Raw genomic sequence first — 19,222 nt, 5'->3', positions numbered from 1 at the left:
GTTTTTACAAATCTTTATTTCAAATGAATAATCAATATTAAATAAACATTTTTTTTAATAAACATTAAATAACTAATATTAAATAATTAGAAATTAATCATGCTTACTCTTTAAATCTGAATCAATGGATATACAGGGTCCATTATAAAAGTAATGCGCATTTTCTGGGAAAAATAGATTTATTGATCGTAGCGGTACAAATGCTCAAAATTCTTCAAAATACTCTCCCCCTGAATCAATACACTTGCGGAGACGTGTCTGCCACGCCTGAAAGGCACGCTGAAACTCCTCGACGGGAATGTCTCTTAGGAACATTGTAACATGCTTTTGGATGTTTTCCACGGACTCCCAATGCTTTCCTTTCAGCTCTCTCTTCAGACGGGGAAACAAAAAAAAGTCGCACGGAGCCAAGTCGGGACTGTAAGGGGGCTGGGGAACCACCGGGGTGTTGCTCCGGGCCAGGTAGTTGGCAACGATGAAGGCCGTGTGGCTGGGGGCATTGTCATGGTGGAGCTTGATCGCGGCACAAGCTTCGCGCAGACCTTGCGCATTTGCAGATTCTCCGTCACTATCCCATGTACCGCAAATGTGGACATGTTTAGGGTGTCAGCGATGTACTGGATGCTCAATCGGTCGGAACGCAAAACTTCGCACACACGATTCACGTTTTCGTTGGTTCTGGCCGTTGTTGGGCGTCCAGAACGGGGTTCGTCGGCGACCTCCTCCCGGCCCTCCTTGAAAGCCTCTTGAAGCATCTGGAATGTTTCGGTTGCATTCTTTCCAAGTCGCACGCAAAACTTGATGGCGTATCGCTGTTCAAGCGAACGCTCCATCGCGCCGTGTTACAAAGTCGAAAAACACACTTCACGCGGAGGCACGTCTTTCCACTCAGACTGCTCGGAGCAAACTGGCGACAGGCTGCCTTGGAAGGGCAGACCCCCCCACCACATTTCCCGACCCATTTTACCCCGCTGCGATGGATATTCGAGTCACAATAAAATCATGCGCATTACTTTCATAATGGACCCTGTATAGTCACTAATTACTCAGTGGCATACTTAGCATTGATAATCAGTGAAGTTTAATTAAAAAAGGAAGAATGTTTTAGCATTATATAATTAAAATACTGACATTTTCACGTTAATTTTAATCTTTCAATTCTATATTCATTGAATTTAAGCACTAAAACAAGATTAGTTAGATCACATAATAACGATTAGCGAGGTTAGGGATCTCATATTTAATTCACTAATTACCATGGCATACTTGATATTGATATCAGTGATTATTCACTGATTCAGATTTAGAGAGTATCTTTTTGTTACATTGAATAGATTCTAGATATAGTAATTCATATATAAGGTTCAAGTAAAGGTTGAGAATACCCCGATTACCTCAAATTTTGATATAAATTGTCTCAATTGATACATTTCCGCGTCAAAATAAAAAAAAAAGATTCCACAAGAAAAAAGTATCGCTCTGCTCCACGAACCGAGATATTAGGCATTAAAGTTAACAATTGAGGTTAGGAAATCTGTTACAGCTACAAAATACTGCGATACAAATATACGCTGCGGTCTCAAATTCGCTACTTTAAAACAAATTCTCTAAAACACAAATCTATTATTTTAAAATAGATTTTCTGTTCTAAAATACAAATTCAATACTTTAAAAGCAAATTTACTGCTCAAAATATAATATAAGAAAATAATTTATGTTTTTAAAATAGTAAATCTGTCTTTTTAAATCAATGAATTTGTTTATAAAGCAGTAAATTTATTTTTAAAGTAGTGAATTTGATTTTAAAGCAAAGAGTTTGTTTTAAAGTAGTGAATTTGTATTTTTGAGCAGAGAACTTGTTTTAAAGTAACGAATTTGAAAGCGTAGCGCATGTTTGCACTGTAGTATTTCGTGGTTATGACAAATTTCTTAAATAGTCAACTTTAACGCTTAATGTCTCGGTTCGTAGGACAGAGCAACGTTTTTTTTATAGAATTTTTATTTTTATGCGAAAACGCATCAATTAGAGCCTATTATATTTTTGTCAAAATTTGAAGTGACCGGGATATTCTCAACCTTTACCAAGGTTCAATTTTGTCTCTCATTCTATTTTCGAATTTTAATTTTTTTATAATTTCTGCATTTCTTTTTGCTTCTTTCCTCAGTTGATACAAATTTACTTTTCCAGTATTCGCTATTGTTATTGGGAGTGTGCATTAATTTTAAAGGATTTTTTGGTAAAAATACGGCTTTATTGTGAAAAAACGATTACAAATTGATCATTCAAAATATTGCTCATCGCTACTTTTTCCCATCTTTTTGATAATAGGTGGATTCCACGTCGAAAGAACGATACATCTTTTGAAGCTATCCATGAATTGATTCATTTTTTGATATCTTCATAAGAATGGAAGCTGCTCAGACAGGTTATGAGTCATCGATCGAAATAGTTGGTAATCAGAAGGAGTAATATCTAGAAAATACGGCGGGTGTGATAGGATATCCCAGTCAAGTGTTTTTAACGCTTGACCAATTTCACAATCATTTATGGCCGTTATAGTGCTGGAAAATCACTTTGTCGTGTCTTCCGCGTAATCTGGCCGTTTTTGCTTCAATGCTCGGTTCAATTGCATCAATTGTTGTTGGTAGCGTTCCCCGGTGATGATTTCGTTGGATTGAAGCAGCTCATAATACACTACCCAGCTGATCCCACCAAATACAGAGCATGAATATTCAGCGTTGCCATTAATGTTGACGGTTCGCCTGGCGAACCATGATTTCTTGCGCTTCAGATTATCATAGCGTATTCATTTTTTATTACCGGTCGATACAATGCAAAAAACTTTTTCTTCTGTGTCTTTGAAGCAACAATTCACAGGTCATTTTGTGCCTTTCGACACCCCTCGGCTTCAACTTGTACGGCACCCAATATTTCCTTGCTTTTGAATCATTCCAATGGCCTTCAAACGTCTGGAAATCGTTGATCAATCAACATTTAATGATTCTGCAAGTTCTTCTTGCGTTTGACTCGGATCTTGATCGAGTAAAGCTTCCAGTTCTTCATTTTCCAACTTTTTCGGTTGGCCTAAACGTTCCTTGTCTTCTGTGTCAAAATCATCTTTTTTATAACGTCGACCAACTTTTTTATAACCAGTACTCACACGTTGAAATCGATGGAGTATAATCATCATAAACTTCCGACAGCATTCGTTGACTTTCAGCAGCACTTTTGTTCAAATGAAAGCAAAAAAGCAAAGCTTCCCGCAAATTGCGTTTGGCACATATTCAATGCTCAAAAAAACAATGTTGTTTACACTTCGGCAAAATGACATACTGAAAACTAAAGCCAAATGATGGTGCTTTGAACATGAAGGTAGCAACAGTATGGCCCGATGCGATATTAGTTACGCCATTTCTTGAAAATCCTTTAAAATTAATGCTCCCAGTAGACCTTTTTCCATTTTTCATCTAGAAAAATATCATTAATCTTTAGAAGAGATTAATGTAGAGATTAATTTTTAAAATCTGTCTTTTAAGCAAAATATATTTTATCATTATGTTGCGAGAAAATGTGCGAGAGCGCACCGCGCGGAAAGAGGTTCGAGTGAGAAAACGGCACAAGGTTGATATGATGCACGACAGTGAAGAGAACTCCGTTTTCATTTAATTTAACAAAAGAATTTCTTTAATGTATTCAGTTACAAAGTCAAAAGATATAATTAATTAAAGATCAGATTAACAGAATATTAAATGCGGTCACCTTTTCCAAATTGAGCTTGGAATCGCGGTGATGGAAAATCTCGGCGATTTTCCTCGAAGCTTCTCGAAAGTTTCGGTTTATAGCGATTTCACTAAACGGTTAGCACGGCGATTTTTACGAAGCGAGATTATGACTCTAAGAACTTTTTGGAAGTAAGTAAGGAGGACGGCGAGATCGAAGCATTTATTGCTTTCGGCCTGAGCTTTCCCTTTTGGGAAAAATCCAATAAAAATTTGCCACAATCGTAATTATTACGTGGCATTAGGTGTACAAAATTGATTGGCGCTTTGGATTCTTTTCTAGCGACGTTCAACGTAACAGTCATGCGCGACAGAAAATCCGTGCGTGGGATTGGTGACAGCGCGTGACGTATTCGTCGGAGCGCGGCGCTCGCGTGCGCGAATTGAATCGTTCTAGAACTTTCGATTGTCCGTTGCCGGTAACGACAACTTGTTTGCGTGTTGCGCAAAACGAATTGTTTTTAAAAAGAACAAAGAACGACGAATTTGATGATTTTAACGAGGATTAAAATCATGTTTGAGATGAAATCACGAGCTCAATTTGTGCATGCGTTCAATGACAATTAATGTCGATCGACTGAAAGAATTCTTGCTTTTCTTTCGAATTACCGATCTCGAACAATGTTGCTTACCGAAACATACACTATTAAAGGGTTAGCATCGCTAAATGACTGTTAAAGGATAAGTTAAATAATGAGATTTCTCTCCGTTTCCCAATCGTTAGATTTTAGAATTTTGAAATCTTGATATATATTACAGTCTTTAAAAGACCAATATCTCCTTATAATCTAGAAACACTACTATCACAGAAATCTCCAATAGAGAAAAAATGTTTGAAAAAAAATTTTTGAAAACATTAAAAAAAAACGATTTTAAAATGTTTAAAATAACGTAAAAAGTTCTCTTTGAAATCCCCTAAAGAATTAATTATTTAAACATCATAGAATAATTTCTTATTCTTTACCTGGTGATGTGTCTTTTTCTTTTCTCCATCAACAAGAAAATTTTAACCAAATTTGGTTTAGAAAATTTAATAAAATTATTAATCAAAAACTGCATAATCTGCGAATTGTCTTATCTATACAAAAAGAAAACTATAAAACCTATCAGGTTCAATCTATCTTGATCTAAAGCAAAAAGTAATAATAATACTGATTATAATAAGATGAATGATAATGATAGGAAATTTGATATTATTGAGAATAATAATAAATTTATAAGTATTAATAATAATAACAATACATGTTTTACTCCTTCAAAAATGACATTTCATTATACGAAACGAAATTTTTAGAGATAATTAATGACTCTTTATTTCATGTTGTCATCAATCCGATGGAATATGAAGATTTTAAATTAAAAAATATTAACAACGAATAGATCATTAATTTAAGTAATATTTCTGGACGTTACAATAAAGTTAGAGAGTGGCCACATAAAAATCGATATATTCAAAAAACCGACGAACACCGGCAGATTTTTAAGCTATAAATTCAACTATCCCATCACCCATAAAAAGGGTGTAATTATAGAGCAATTGGATAAGATTATATTTCTTTTGCATCCAAAATATCACAATAAGAACATTTCAAACATGATTAAAGAATTATTAAAAAATGATTATCCTTTAGATATAATATTTTCTGCCATAAATAACAGAATCTGTCAAAACGAACAAACCTTTATAATAATGTTCAATCGATAATATAAAAAAGTTCTTTCCAATTCCATATGTCAATGAAATCTCAGAAAAATTTAAAACGATCGCGGAAAAAAATAATCTTAATATAGCATATAAACCGATGAATAAACTAAATAAATTCATAAAATTAGATAAAGACAAACTGGAAAAAACAGAGCAATGTAATGTTATTTACAAAATCAGTTGTTTAGATTGTAATTCTACATATGTAGGACAAACAAAACGGAAATTAAAAAGGATACAGGAACATAAATTCAATATAAAAAAAATCCTTAGAATCACTGTCAGTAGTATCTCTTCATCAAGTAAATCATAAACATAATTTAAATTGATATAATATTCAAATATTAGATTCTGAATCGACTTTTCAAAAAAAGATTAATCTCTGAAATGATCTTCATAAAAAAACAAACTATGTCTTTAAACAACAAACAAGGTGATACAAATCGTCTTCCAGATGTATATTTCCCTATACTCAATATCATGTCGACTCTCCACAATAATTACTCTCTCTCTATTGATGTTTAAGTATAAAAACAAGGAGCTCATGATAAATGTCACAGACAGTAATCGAAATTTGTGAATTTACTATACTGTGAGTATCCTATTGTCATAAATAATAGTTTCTTAAATTGTGGTTTGGAAGCAGGTATAGAAATCTAACACTTTTTCATTTTGTTTGTAATTTTAATTGAGAAATTATTTGCGAAATAGAATTTGGAAATTATGCTTCGTTGCACAAGTTAAATTAATTTCAACAAGAAACAACACATAGCACCACATCGATTAACATAGAACAAAATTACGTGTTCATCAAAATCTAAACGAGCGTTTTAAGTAGTAATAATTAACAAATCTGTAAATTGGACAAATTTTCATGTAATATGTATTCAATGTACTGTAATTAATGTCATGTTTTGTTTATGAATTTATACTGAAGATGACCTAATCAAGACCGAAACGTCTATATATATATACAGGGTTGGCCATATTCGACGGAAAGATGTTTTTTTTTTCAATCATGGGAAACGTCGTTACTCGATCTAACATCTCTGTCAAAAGTTACAGTGTTGCCAGATCTTTCCGTCGAATATGGCCAATCCTGTATATATATATATATATATATATATATATATATATATATATATATATATATATATATATACAGGATCATGAATATACGGTCCCACTCGTTCCGAGCAGATAGACTAAACTGAGTAGAAAAGTCCTCTACCATTTTGTAATGCTCGCAATAATTAACGAGATATTATCGTTTAAAAATAGCCGAATATGCACGTCCTCCCGACCTATTATTTCCAAAAGTACGGCCCACCGAGCGCGCGGGCCGCGAGGAGCGGGGCTTACCGTCGCGAGCATCTAAGCTCAAAGGGCGCGGCGCGCCTGCTAGGCCATTCCCGCTCCTCGCGGCCCGCGCGCCGTGCGCTCGATGGGCCGTACCTTTGACAATAGTAAATCGAGCGGACGCGCGTATTCGGCTATCTTTAAACGTTAATATCTCGTTAATTATTGCGAGCATTACAAAATGGTAGAGGATTTTTCTACTCAGTTTAGTCCACTCTACCTGCTCGGGACGAGTGGGCCGTATATTCATGCCACCCTGTATATATATATTTTTTTTTCTTGATTTAAACTGTTATTTCGCTTCCAAGATCTTGCGTAGTAGTGTATGCCTTTTACATATAGGATTATTTTAAGAAAATGTTTTTTATATGAAAAACGCTTTTTTAAGATTTGTCGAAAATGTTTTTATGATGAAAGTAACGTTTAAAATAACAAGAAAAGTCCCCTTTTTTTCATTAAAAAAATGTTTATTCAAACGTTTATAGAAATTTTTAGAAATTTTTTTAATGTTAAAAGAAACGTTTTTTTAATGTTATAAATGTTATGTGAACAAAATTAGAAAAAATATTGTACAACGCAGAAATCTTTTTAATTTATTATTTTTTATCGACAGTACCTGTAACCTTAAACGATTAATTTTATTAATGAATTGTAATGTTTAATTATATTTTTATCTCTTTACTTACTGGATTTTGAACTTGGAATCTCAGGGTTATGAGTCTCATATCTTATCCGTCTCATATCTTACACCACTTATAAGTGTTAATAGACACAGTTCTTATTGTCCGTAAATGATACACTTAATTATATTGGGTTGATTACTCTTTCGTGATTATTTTTTTATTCCAACTCGTTTTTTATTAATTTGAATTTTAGAAAATAATAAAATTTTTTAAACATTTATATTAAACGTCAGATAACGTTAAATAAATGTTTTTTAAATCATATTTTAAATAAATAAATAACGTAAATAAATAAATAACATAAATTAACATTTAATAAACGTCAAATAAACGTTTAAGAATATTCCTTCGATTATTTCAAACGAAAAATTAATGTTAGCAGGATTGTGTTCAACAATTGAATATGTATTTGAATCTGACAACATTAGTTCCATTTTCTCAAAGTAATCTGTTTTGTCGATGGCAACCATTGTGTTGCCTTTATCCGCGTGCGTGAATAGAACTTGTGAATTTTCTTTTATAAATATTTTAGTAGGTTTTAAGTACATTAATGATGTTTTCTATTGTTGTTCTATTCTCGCACGAATGTTGTATTTTTTTTAAGTGGTGACATTAAATTAATTCTAAAAAATCTTTAGCATTATTTATTTTTAATTAAAAAATATTATATTCTATGTTTCAATCATAATGTTATGTGTGTTGCATATATATTGGAAAGCAAAATCCCTCGCCAAGCGTGTAGATACGTATCACTTCGTTCGAATAAAATAACGCATTTTTTTGGTATTATAACTTGGTACTAATTATTATGCAAAGGTACACTTAGATTTTATTTTTTTTAACTTACCGTAAAAATATCGATCGTAAAAATATGGGTTAATTAGTACCGTGGATAAGACTTCAAATATTTATATTCATCTGCTGTTGCTTATTGTATACGCAGTTCATTCCAATTGCTGTATTAGACAGTGTTCTGCGAAGCCTCTCGGTTCTACAATGTTTGACAGAGCATAAGATAATTGCCGCGACGGTATAGGGATAAAGAACTTAATAATTATTTATACTCTCGATAAACAGAGTCAAAAAATATAAGCCCACATTCAATGAACTCATGTATCATGTATATAGTGACTTTTACAAACTTCTCTATGTTTTCATTACAATAGAATACAGAACATTATAAAATTATCTTCGTCAAAGATATGATCCGGCAATATTTAATACTTAATATATCTGTACAATGATTAGAGGTCAAAACATAATAAAGAAACAGAATGAAAGGAGAGAAATGTCATCTTTCATGATATGAACTGCTCGTATTGTGTATTAGCAACAGATGGAAGAAATAAAAGGAATAATAAATTCCTTAATGTAGAATTAAATGTAATTTTGATATAAAGGAAAACTCATTCATTTTCATTTATAAAAGAAGAAGCGATAGCGATATGTCAGGCAGATATTATTGGAATCACGAACAATTGAATTTCATATCTTACACGTCGTATTATCGAAATATTTTAGATCATCACGAATATACGATACGAAAAGAATGGATTTTAAAAATGCCAATTTCTTAAACAATCGAGTGAACTTGATATCGGGGAATTTATTACCGATAGTATCCGATAATTCGCGATTTTCAGTAATCTGGCGCATTCATAGCGCTGCCGTATGGTTAATAGAACTGATTCATACAATCGCGTTGATTGTCGGGATGATCTTTGCACCGAAAGAGAAGAGTCTGAAGGATGGGACTATCGCCGTCGTAATTATCCTGGAGGCATCTTTTATGCTTACGCGTCTTTATTTACGTAAGAAGCTGATGGAGGAAATAATCGAAAAGATGAACGATATCTTGCAAAGTGCGGATGAAATTATGAAGGATATTGTAAAATCGGCTATAAAGCCCATAATCATGCCGTTCATAATATATGGAGTGACTGGTGTAGTAACTGTTGCGACATGGACTATCCAGCCGATTTTATTGGTCTTCGAGAAGTCCACCTTTTATTATGTAGATTACAATTTGCCAACTGCTTTCAACAGCGAACCGTTTTCCAGCAGTGTTCTGATTTTTTCAACCATTTTTATGACAATTGGAAGTAGTTATTTATTTCTTAAAAAATTTGGCGTGGATGTGTATATGATGCATTTAGTATTAATGTTAACGGCGCAGTATCGATACACGGCAGTAAAACTCACAATATTGTTTCGAGATCTACAGAACTATGATGAAACTAAAAAAAAATATTCTATGGAAGATCGACGGACGGAGAGAAAATTAAGAAAATTATGTATACATCAGAATAATGTTTTAAAGTAAGTGTAATATGTTTACTAAAGTAAATATTGAATGATGTATTAATTTAGATTATTGCTACTAAAATTATTCTCTTATTGACTTTTAAAAAATCATTAATAAAAAAAAGAATAAAATAGATGTTATTATATACACAGGGTGTCTCTAAAGTTCTCCTCATTTCTGGAATCCCATTCTCGGAAACGGCTTTAGATATGGATACACATTTTAGACAAATATGTAGGATATTAAAGGATAGATTTTTATTATATGTAGGATAGATAAAAATATGAACCTAATCTTGAGTAATATCTTTTCAAGGTCAATGATCATGTTTTTGTGAATGGAGCTCTTCATTTTTTATTGCATATTCTTATAACTTTTATCGAGATGTTTTCAAATTGCTATAATAATGTTACTTTTTATTGAGTATCTTCCAAATCATGAGGTTTCACAGTTACAGTACCGCTGGCATTTGCATTATCTAAAAACTGGGAGAAGGAGTTCAATTTAAGAAAATATTAAGATCATATTGACCTTAAAACTCAAGATCCATATTTTTATCATCTGTGACCGTTATACCCTAAAACTTTTGTTCTAAAACAATTTTCCATATCTAAAGTCATTTTCAAGATCTAGGAATAAGATCAGACTTTAGAGATATCTTGTATATATGTATACTTACGAAAGTAAGGTAATTGTGCGCATTCTGATTTAGCACTTTTCCGATAAATAGAGTCGCTATCGTGACGAAATTTAGAATAATCTAATTTTGTTATAATTTTATTATCATTTTGAAAATATGTATAAAACACTTTAATGGCAAAAGTGAGAAAAAGTAAAATTACATATGTATTTCGATAGTAACTTTGACATCCAGAACTTAAGATGATGGTACTCTTATCTTATTTATTTAATCGTGCCTCTTTTGAGTTATTATTGAATAAAATTAAAAAATCTTTGAATAATCGTTTTTCTTATCAATTAGTGGGAAATTGTGCACATGGATAATTTAAAGGATTAGGCCAGAGTAGCGCACGAAAAAAACAGCCTTTTTGAAGAATTTTGAAGAATGAACATATGAAATTCAAGAGAGAAAATTCAAGTGAATCACTTCATTGCCTATCTTTTACAGTTTAAGTATATATATATATTGATATATATAATGATATATACTTTTATATATATACTTTATTATATACATATATTTTTTTTTAATAAAAAGTGACGGCGATACGCATCCGCTTGTAGAGGCCTTTCATTTTGACATCATCACACGGGCGAAAGAGTTTCTTCCATAATTTTTGATCTAGAATAAAAATCCAAAAATTTTTATAATCTAGACATGTTTTTCTATAGAAGTACGTAGAAAAATTTCTTTTTTTTGTTTTTGCAAAGATGGCGCACAAAAATATTTTTTTTTAGGCAAAAAAATGACGAGAAAATTGTATAACAAAATAGTTTATAATGAAATTAAAATTCCCTACGTATTTCTATGTAAAATGTCGTTTTAAAGCTGCAGTTAAAATTTCAATTGAATCGGTAAAGATTTGATCGAGTTATCCTTTCGTCTGATTTGAAAAATATGTTTTTGAGAAAAACGCGTTTAAAGTTTCATTAGTGTTTAAATATAGAAATTTTTTATTTACCTTCAGCCTGAGATGCCTGGACCAAACAATTTCCCTTCTGAATTTAAGTTCTTCTCTTTTTCCTTTCTGAACGATTTCAGAGATAATCGAGCCTCTTTTATAACTGGAGTTAGCGATCATTCCTCAGCTGCTATTCGTCACTTGTCGGCTTCCGTACAGAAATTGTAGCAATTGATCCCAATTGTGATGTCCAATACTTCCATAATCCTCATAATATTAATTAAGCCATCGTTGTAGACACAGTAATATTGCTGGCCATATCAAGGATATGTTTGCCGCTAGACACAGATTTCTGAGCTAAATTCCGAACAGTTGCGTTGAAACTTTTATTACTATTCTGTGTATAGCCGCCTATACATCGATTTAACAATTTATCATTGTTTAGTTCTTCATAAAGTGGCTTAATTGAATCAAAAACTATTTGAGAAAAAGGTGGCTTGTGTTGGTAATCCTCCAACGTATTAATTGCCTTCGCTTTCTGCCATGAACATCAAGAATCTTTACCGGACGGGCATTTAGTGTGTTGCGGACACTTTTATTTTTTATTTGTTGACATCTTATGATAAAGCATCGCCCAGATGTCATTCTTCATTTTTTTCTGTGGAATTTGTATTTCGATGAATAGCAAATCCATAATATACAGATAACTCATCAATAAGTTTGCCTGTTAATTTATCTCCGAGGCCTTTTACAGATTTTTTTATATTTCGAAAACGAGTTAAATGCTATATACGAAATATTATATATACGAAATATATTTTCTTGTGCTCTCTATGAGTACAGAAAACTATTAAAATTTCTTTCAACTGGTTAATACAAAGTCTCTATAGATCCACAAAAATACAAGCATAATAGAACACGTCAAAGGCGCTCAAGGCATTTTACGCGTGCTGGGAGGTGCCTCGGCAAAATCCTCTTAATGAGCTGTTACAAACTTTTCCTATTTATGAAACATTTTGTATCTTAGTTCTAAGATCTTAAAGTATCATTTAAGCAAAAAAAAAAAAAATTCGAATTTTTGAAAATTTTACTGTGGCCTAACCCCTTAAGGTTTTTTTCTAATAAAAAGTGCACTATTTGCGATGAATTCGAAAGACATGGAATTGTGCCTAGTCGACAAATTAAAAATAACATCAATGTCGTAATTTCGTATTCCACAATACAAATGTAGTGTAATATGGTGTTATATAACAGTTACATTGTAGAGTGCGAAATTATAACATTGATATTGTGTTATTTTTAGTTTGTGTCGACTGGGTGATTTTATTACTGCCTGTATTCTGAATAGGTCCATGAAAAATGCGATGGAACTGATAACGTTGAAAATTACACATGCCATTTTGTTTAAATAATTAAATTTTCAATTTTTGTGTTATTTTTCCAAAGTTATATATTACTCAACAAAAAATAGGGAACACTTTCGAACACGCTCAGGCCATGGCGAGCAGGGATGGTCTATACTCGGATGGCGCGTTTGCCAGGCTATCCCCGTTCCTTATGGCTCGCGCACCAAGTGATTGGTAGGCGTATACACTTGGCAGTTCGCAATTGTATATTTTTTCAAGAATTAATTATTTACAGATTTTAATATATTAGGTGTACAAAAAAGTTCTGAGCTTTAGATTTGATACAACCGAAATAACAATTTAAATTTTATATATCTTTCCGCCCTTTTGCGGTTTTAAAGCGTTAACATTTGGCCTTCTAAAATGCCATACGGTTTGGCGTTTGATGCACATAACCTCAAAAATCAGTAGTGTTCACGATGGCAATAACAAAAGAGCATATTCGATTTTCTATCCACTTCGCGTTTCATCTGAAGAAAAATGCTGCTGAAGCCACTGCAATGATTTGTGCTGCATATGGAGAGAACGCTGTAAGTCATGCTACATGTAAAAGATGGTATCAAAAGTTTCGCCAAGATTTCAGTCTTAAAGATGAATCGCGTGCTGGACGTCCTGAAAAGATTGAAACGGACGAATTGCAAGCACTGCTGGATATAAACTCTGCGCAAACTGAAAAGGAGCTTGCAGAACAGCTTGGCGTTACGCAGCAAGCCATTTCCGTACGATTACATACGATGGGAAAGGTTCAGAAGGAAGGCAGATGGGTTCCGCATGAATTGTCCGAAGACAACAAAAATCGACGGCGTGACACTGTACTCACTTTACTTTCAAAGTTCCGGAAAAAAGATTTTCTGCACAAAATCATTACAGGCGATGAAAAGTGGATTCTTTATGATAACCCTAAACGTAGAAAATCATGGGTTGATCCTGGGTCAACCTTCGACATCGACGCCAAAGCCCAATATCCACGCCAAGAAGGTTTTCCTCTGTATCTGGTGGGATTGGAAGGGTGTGTTGTACTACGAGTTGTTACAACCGGGTGAAACAGTCACGGCAGACCGCTCCCAACAACAATTGACCAATTTGAGCGATGCATTAGAAGAAAAGAGGCCATTTACTGGCCAAGGACGTCGTAAAGTGATCTTGCTTCATGACAATGCTCGATCTCATGTTGCGAAAGCGACTCAGGACCATATCTTTGCGTTAGGCTGGGAACTTCTTCCGCACGCGGCGTATAGCCCAGACATGGCGCCTTCCGATTACTACCTATTCCGGTCGCTGCAGCATCATTTGGCTGATACACATTTCGTGAGATTAGAAGAGATACGAAAATGCATTGATGACTTTATCGCTTCGAAGCCGGTGAGTTTCTATCGTCAAGGAATTCGCAAGCTCCCCGAAATATGGCAAAAGGTCGTTGATGCAAACGGAGAATATTTCGCTGATTAATATTTTTTCGTTTGTTTTTGAATAAAGATTGAATTTTACAAAAAAAAGCTCAGAACTTTTTTGTACACCTAATATTATTCAATCAATATTAAGATCGTTTCGAAGATGCAAATATTCAAAAATTTGTTAAATTGCTAGCTAACTCATGATATTACTGCGGTAGTTTAGTAGAGTTAGTGTTTTCAAAATCGAAAAATCATTTCGGTTCGCGTTTTTGGGGACTACATACATAATATATAAATTCACATAAGAATCATACAAGCATTTAAAATCCAGCTAAACCGTTTAAGGCTTTGATTTCTATAGTTTGTATTATCATACATATACGTATTCCTATAAATATTATATTGTTTTTTATTGTATATTCATTTGATTTTCTAATAAAGACTTTTTATCGTCAAATAGAGATATTTGATTTGATGATATCAAAATCACAAAGCAATACTTTAGGTTTGTCAAAAATTTTTTTTTATCTTTAAAAACGTTTTATAATCCAGTTAAATGCAACTTTTAAAGGCCCTGTAGGAGGTCCCGAGAAAATTTCAACTGGATCTTGTTCTTGATGTGGTATCTCCAATAAGTCTAATCCACTTTTGTATTTTAATGCTAGAATTATTGGCAGTGCCTTCCTTGTTCTCGAAAACAGATTTCGGTTTTTTTGAGTAATATTGCGCGTCGTGCGGTGCGCCATTTCTGGCGTAATGGTATTGAAGCCGCGCCGGCCAAATGATTGGGCCACTTCGACCCATCCACCTATCCGAATAGCGCTTATCTAACACATTGCCGCGAAAAATGCGCAGTAGCTCCGTCATGTTGGAAAATGAGTTTTTCTCGTTTACGAAGAGGAATGTCTTCGAGAAGGGCGGGCAACTCATTTTCCAAAAAGTCGATGTATATCTCTATCGTTAAGCGTGACGGGAGAAAGAAGGAATCGAATCTGAAAATTGTCACAAGAGTGTGATTTTTAAAAATGTTTATGTGTGTGTGTGTAAGAGAGAGAGAGAGAGAGAGAGAGAGAGAGAGAGAGAGAGAGAGAGAGGAAGGGAGGGAGAGAGAGAGGGGGGGGAGAGAGAGAATTTCTTAAATCATAAATTTATTATTTACGACTCGGTTCGCTGTTATTCCTACTTATACGTTTATCGCCCAACGATATTGAAACGCATTTTGTTGAACAGCGTGCGGATTTTTCTGCCCATAATACATGATTTCGAGAGTTGAAACAGCATTCGGTGTGAAAGTTGTTCGTCCGTCCACAGAATACGGTCGGGGAAAAGAATATTCCTCTATACTGCGCAAGCTATCCTACGTTACATTCCGCCGTTAATATTTCTTAAGAACACAGCGAGAATACTTAAATAATACTATAAAATAATGAAGATACCTTCACAAAAATAGATGCGCGACTCTTCATCTCGCGGAAGAAGTTGCTGCACCTGCTAATAGTGATACGAGTGCAATCCATTCTCGCGTAGAGTACGATGCACCACGCGCCGAGAAACACCGAGCACATGAGCCATACGATATGGCTTGTGTATGCTGTTCTCGAGATTCATCTCAAATTCTCTCAGGATTCTCTCCTTCATATTTACGCGTGCACGTATTCTGCTACCACCGCGGTTTTGCCGAATTCGCAACACGGATCCTGTATCCCGTCGGATACATCTCAAATTACCTTCTTATCAGGATGTGCGCGTCCAGGAAATTGTTCCGCGTACAAACGGACAGCGGCACGAGCGTTTCTTTCAGCTTCACCGTACATAATTATTATCTCAGCGCAGTCTCGAGTTATAGTTTGCCATTTTGCACGAAATGGGCACAGTATCGTTCGTTCATTTCTTAACACTCTGAATTCGCGTCTAGCATTAGACAGCAACAAACGAAATTGTTAACAAACAAATCGACGCTCGTGTCGTTTGTAAGTTTTGGTCCTACCTATATGGACCGAGATCGCGTGGAGCCGGAAGAAACGCTCGTGTCGTCACCCGTTTGTATGCGGAACAGTTTCCTGGACGCGCACATCCTGATAAGGAAGTCATTTTGAGATGTGTCCTACGGGATACAGGATTCGTGTTGCGAATTCGGCAAGACTGCGGTGGTTGCAGAATACGTGCACGCGTAAACATGGAGGAGAGAATCCTGAGAGAATTTGAGATGAACAGCATACTCCATGTGGCTCATGCTCTCGGTGTTTCTCGGCGCGTGGTGCATCATATTCTACGCAAGAATGGATTGCACTCGTATTACTATTAACGAGTGCAGCAACTTCTTCCGCGAGATGAAGAGCCGCGCTTCTATTTTTGTGAAGATATATTTACTATTATATAAATTATTCTCGCTGTGTGTGTATTCTTAAGAAATATTAACGGCGGAATGTAACGTAGGATAGCTTGCAGTGTCGGCGGAATATCCTTTTCCCCGACTGTATCCTGTGGATGGACGAAGCAATTTTCATATCGAATGGCGTGTTCAACTCTCGGAATTATACACAGTGCGACAAATATGTTCCAGGATACGAATCACATCTCAGCAACCAGTGGCGACATCTGTGCGTTCAAACATACATTTTAAAGATTGAACATTTTGCTATCTTCTGTCAAAGTTTCATTCATTTTGGTTGACATATAATGAAGATATGACAGTTCATGTTAAACAAGATTTTGGTCGAGGTGGAGAAATTTTAATATGGAACAAAGAGCAGTGATTAAATTTAATGCAAACTTGATAAAAGTGCATCAGAAACATTCCGATCGATGCAACAAGTTTACGGCAATCAATGTCTAGGTAGTACAGTTGTTTTTGAGTGGCATAAGCGTTTTTTGGAAAGCAGAGAGAAGATGACAAAAAATCAGGACGGCCAATTTTGATTCGAACACCCGAAATGATCGAAAAAATACGTGATTTTGTCGCAAACGATCGCAATGCATCACTAAAAATGATGGAGGAGGCTTTAAATATCAGAAGAGAAACGATTCGAACCATATTACATGAAGATTTGGGTAAAACGAAGATTTGTGCGAAGTTTGTTCCACACACATTAAGAAGCGATCAAAAATCAGCGAGAATCAATTATTCCAGAGACATCGTTACAGCCATAGAAAATAATCCAAACTTCCTAAAATCAATTGTTACAGGTGATAAAACATGGTGCTTTCAATATGATCCAGAAACTAAGCGTCAAAGTGCGGAATGGAAGTCAAAAAATTCACCACAAGCAGAAAAAGTACAAAAAGTTCCATCAAAAATCAAGACAATGCTCATCACATTCTTTGATAGCAAAGGTATTATCCACAAAGAATTTGTTCCAACTGGCCAAACAATTACTGGTGCATATTATCTCGAAGTTTTAAAGCGATTGATGGGCAGAATTCATCGTATTCGCCCCGAATATCGTGATCCAGAAGATTGATCTTTGTTGCAAAATAATGCACCGAGTCACACTTCATTGATTGTCCGTCAATATTTGGCTCGAAATCGTGTCTCTGTGTTAAATCATTCACCGTATTCACCTGATTTGGCCCCCTGCGACTTCTCATTATTCCCAAAATTGAAATTGAAATTGAAAGGACGCTTTTTTGATGACATTCCGATCATCCAATCCAGCTTCTACACAGTCACTAAAGGCAATTCCGCAAACTGAGCTAGAACATGCATTTGAATCACTATTGAATCGCTGTAACAAATGTATTGAAGCCAGAGGAGAATATTTTGAATAATAAAACCAAAAAATATGCATATGTGTTGTTTCAATTATGATTTTCAGGCCCTGTCCGGGAACATATTTGTCGCACTGTGTACATTATGAGCAGTTGAAAATCCACACGCTGTTCAGTAAGATGCTTTTCAATCTCGTTGGGCGATAACCGTATGAGTAGCATATCTATGTATATTCTAAGCCATGGGGCAAGCCGCAGTGAGGGACCGGGGGGAAAACTGGGCGAGAGGGGTATTGTGGTGCGGGGGCAGCCAATGAGCGAGCTGCTTTGGCCTCCCACCACCTCTCGCAATTTTCCTCCCCGGCTCCCGTCCCCACGGGCGCATGTGTGTGTGAGCTGGTGACGTCACGGCGTGACGCATCGCGACGACGACGATCCGGCGAGCTCGAAAGCGGGCGAGCGACTGAGGGAGTTGGCGCGTTTTTTCTTCCCGCGTGCGCGCTGTCGCTCTCGCTCGCACCAACGCGTTTCTCACTCGCTGTAAATATAATATAATAATATAATCTTACCTCCTTGAAGATACGGACTTTCGCTCTCGCTCCCACCAAGTCGCTCTCGCTCGCACCAACGTTTAAATTTTTTCACCGCATCCTTAAAGATCGTGTTCGCTAAAATCACTAACGTAACCGGAATCGTTGGAATTTTCATCTACGTTAAAATCAATTTCCTCGAACATTTCGTCTATAATGTTTTCGAATTGTTCCGCGTCCACATTTCTAATATAATTGACTACGTTGTCAATGTTCGCACGGTCCGCCATTTTTTTTTTTATCAATTTCGACAAAATAACGAATGAAGAAACATAAGCTCACACGTTTTTTTCATTACTAACGCTCGTTTAGTGCGAATAATTATATATATCGTATGATTCCACATCCATTTCCGTCTTCCTTTTTGCTATTTTTTTCCTATTAAGTCAGCGCGAGTTTCCTTTTTTTTTCTCTTTTTACGTGAAGATAAAATTGTATATATAAAATAGATAGGGATACATAGGTAGATTAGAGAGGAAAAATGAGACGAGATTACACAGTGTTTGAAATTAAATATATTAAGTACAGTACAAAATAATTTCACATATTGTAAAAACGTATAGGTTCATCGTTAGCATTAATTGATATATATACAATTAACGTTCTCCGAAAATCAAAGCGATCAACTCGCAATCGAGTATGTCTCTGTGGTCGAAGGATTCGTTATCGTACATCGTTTTTAGCACGTTCGCAGATTTCGTGACAGTGG

At 35.0% G+C, this 19,222-nt stretch overlaps 2 protein-coding genes and 1 pseudogene across 6 annotated transcripts in view; 1 reads left to right on the top strand and 2 right to left on the bottom strand.

Moving 5' to 3' along the window:
* LOC105151168 (uncharacterized) overlaps window positions 1-19,222 on the bottom strand; it is a 212,709-nt gene that overhangs the window by 48,327 nt on the left and 145,160 nt on the right. For both annotated transcript variants that reach the window (XR_015548388.1, XM_087416482.1), the window contains one exon: window positions 8,375-8,518. The gene's annotated coding sequence lies outside the window, so the exon portion shown is untranslated. The remainder of the gene's footprint in view (window positions 1-8,374; window positions 8,519-19,222) is intronic.
* Window positions 8,515-19,222, top strand: part of LOC105147875 (uncharacterized) — a 36,296-nt gene continuing 25,588 nt past the window's right edge. For all 3 annotated transcript variants that reach the window (XM_087416468.1, XM_087416467.1, XM_087416469.1), the window contains exon 1: window positions 8,515-9,846. In XM_087416468.1, coding sequence (XP_087272594.1) covers window positions 9,077-9,846 — 770 coding nt within the window. In that variant the 5' untranslated portion in view covers window positions 8,515-9,076. The remainder of the gene's footprint in view (window positions 9,847-19,222) is intronic.
* LOC147906508 (uncharacterized) lies at window positions 10,913-12,814 on the bottom strand (annotated as a pseudogene). Its single transcript, XR_015548390.1, has 3 exons — window positions 12,806-12,814; window positions 11,476-12,200; window positions 10,913-11,135 (listed from the first exon to the last, which is right to left on the bottom strand). The product of XR_015548390.1 is annotated as an uncharacterized LOC147906508 (transcript).

The sequence above is a fragment of the Acromyrmex echinatior genome, unplaced genomic scaffold (assembly GCF_024713525.1).
Source record: "Acromyrmex echinatior isolate Ae372 unplaced genomic scaffold, ASM2471352v2 Scaffold23, whole genome shotgun sequence".
Classification (NCBI taxonomy): Eukaryota; Metazoa; Arthropoda; class Insecta; order Hymenoptera; family Formicidae; genus Acromyrmex; species Acromyrmex echinatior.
This window is presented reverse-complemented; position numbering and strand designations above follow the sequence as displayed.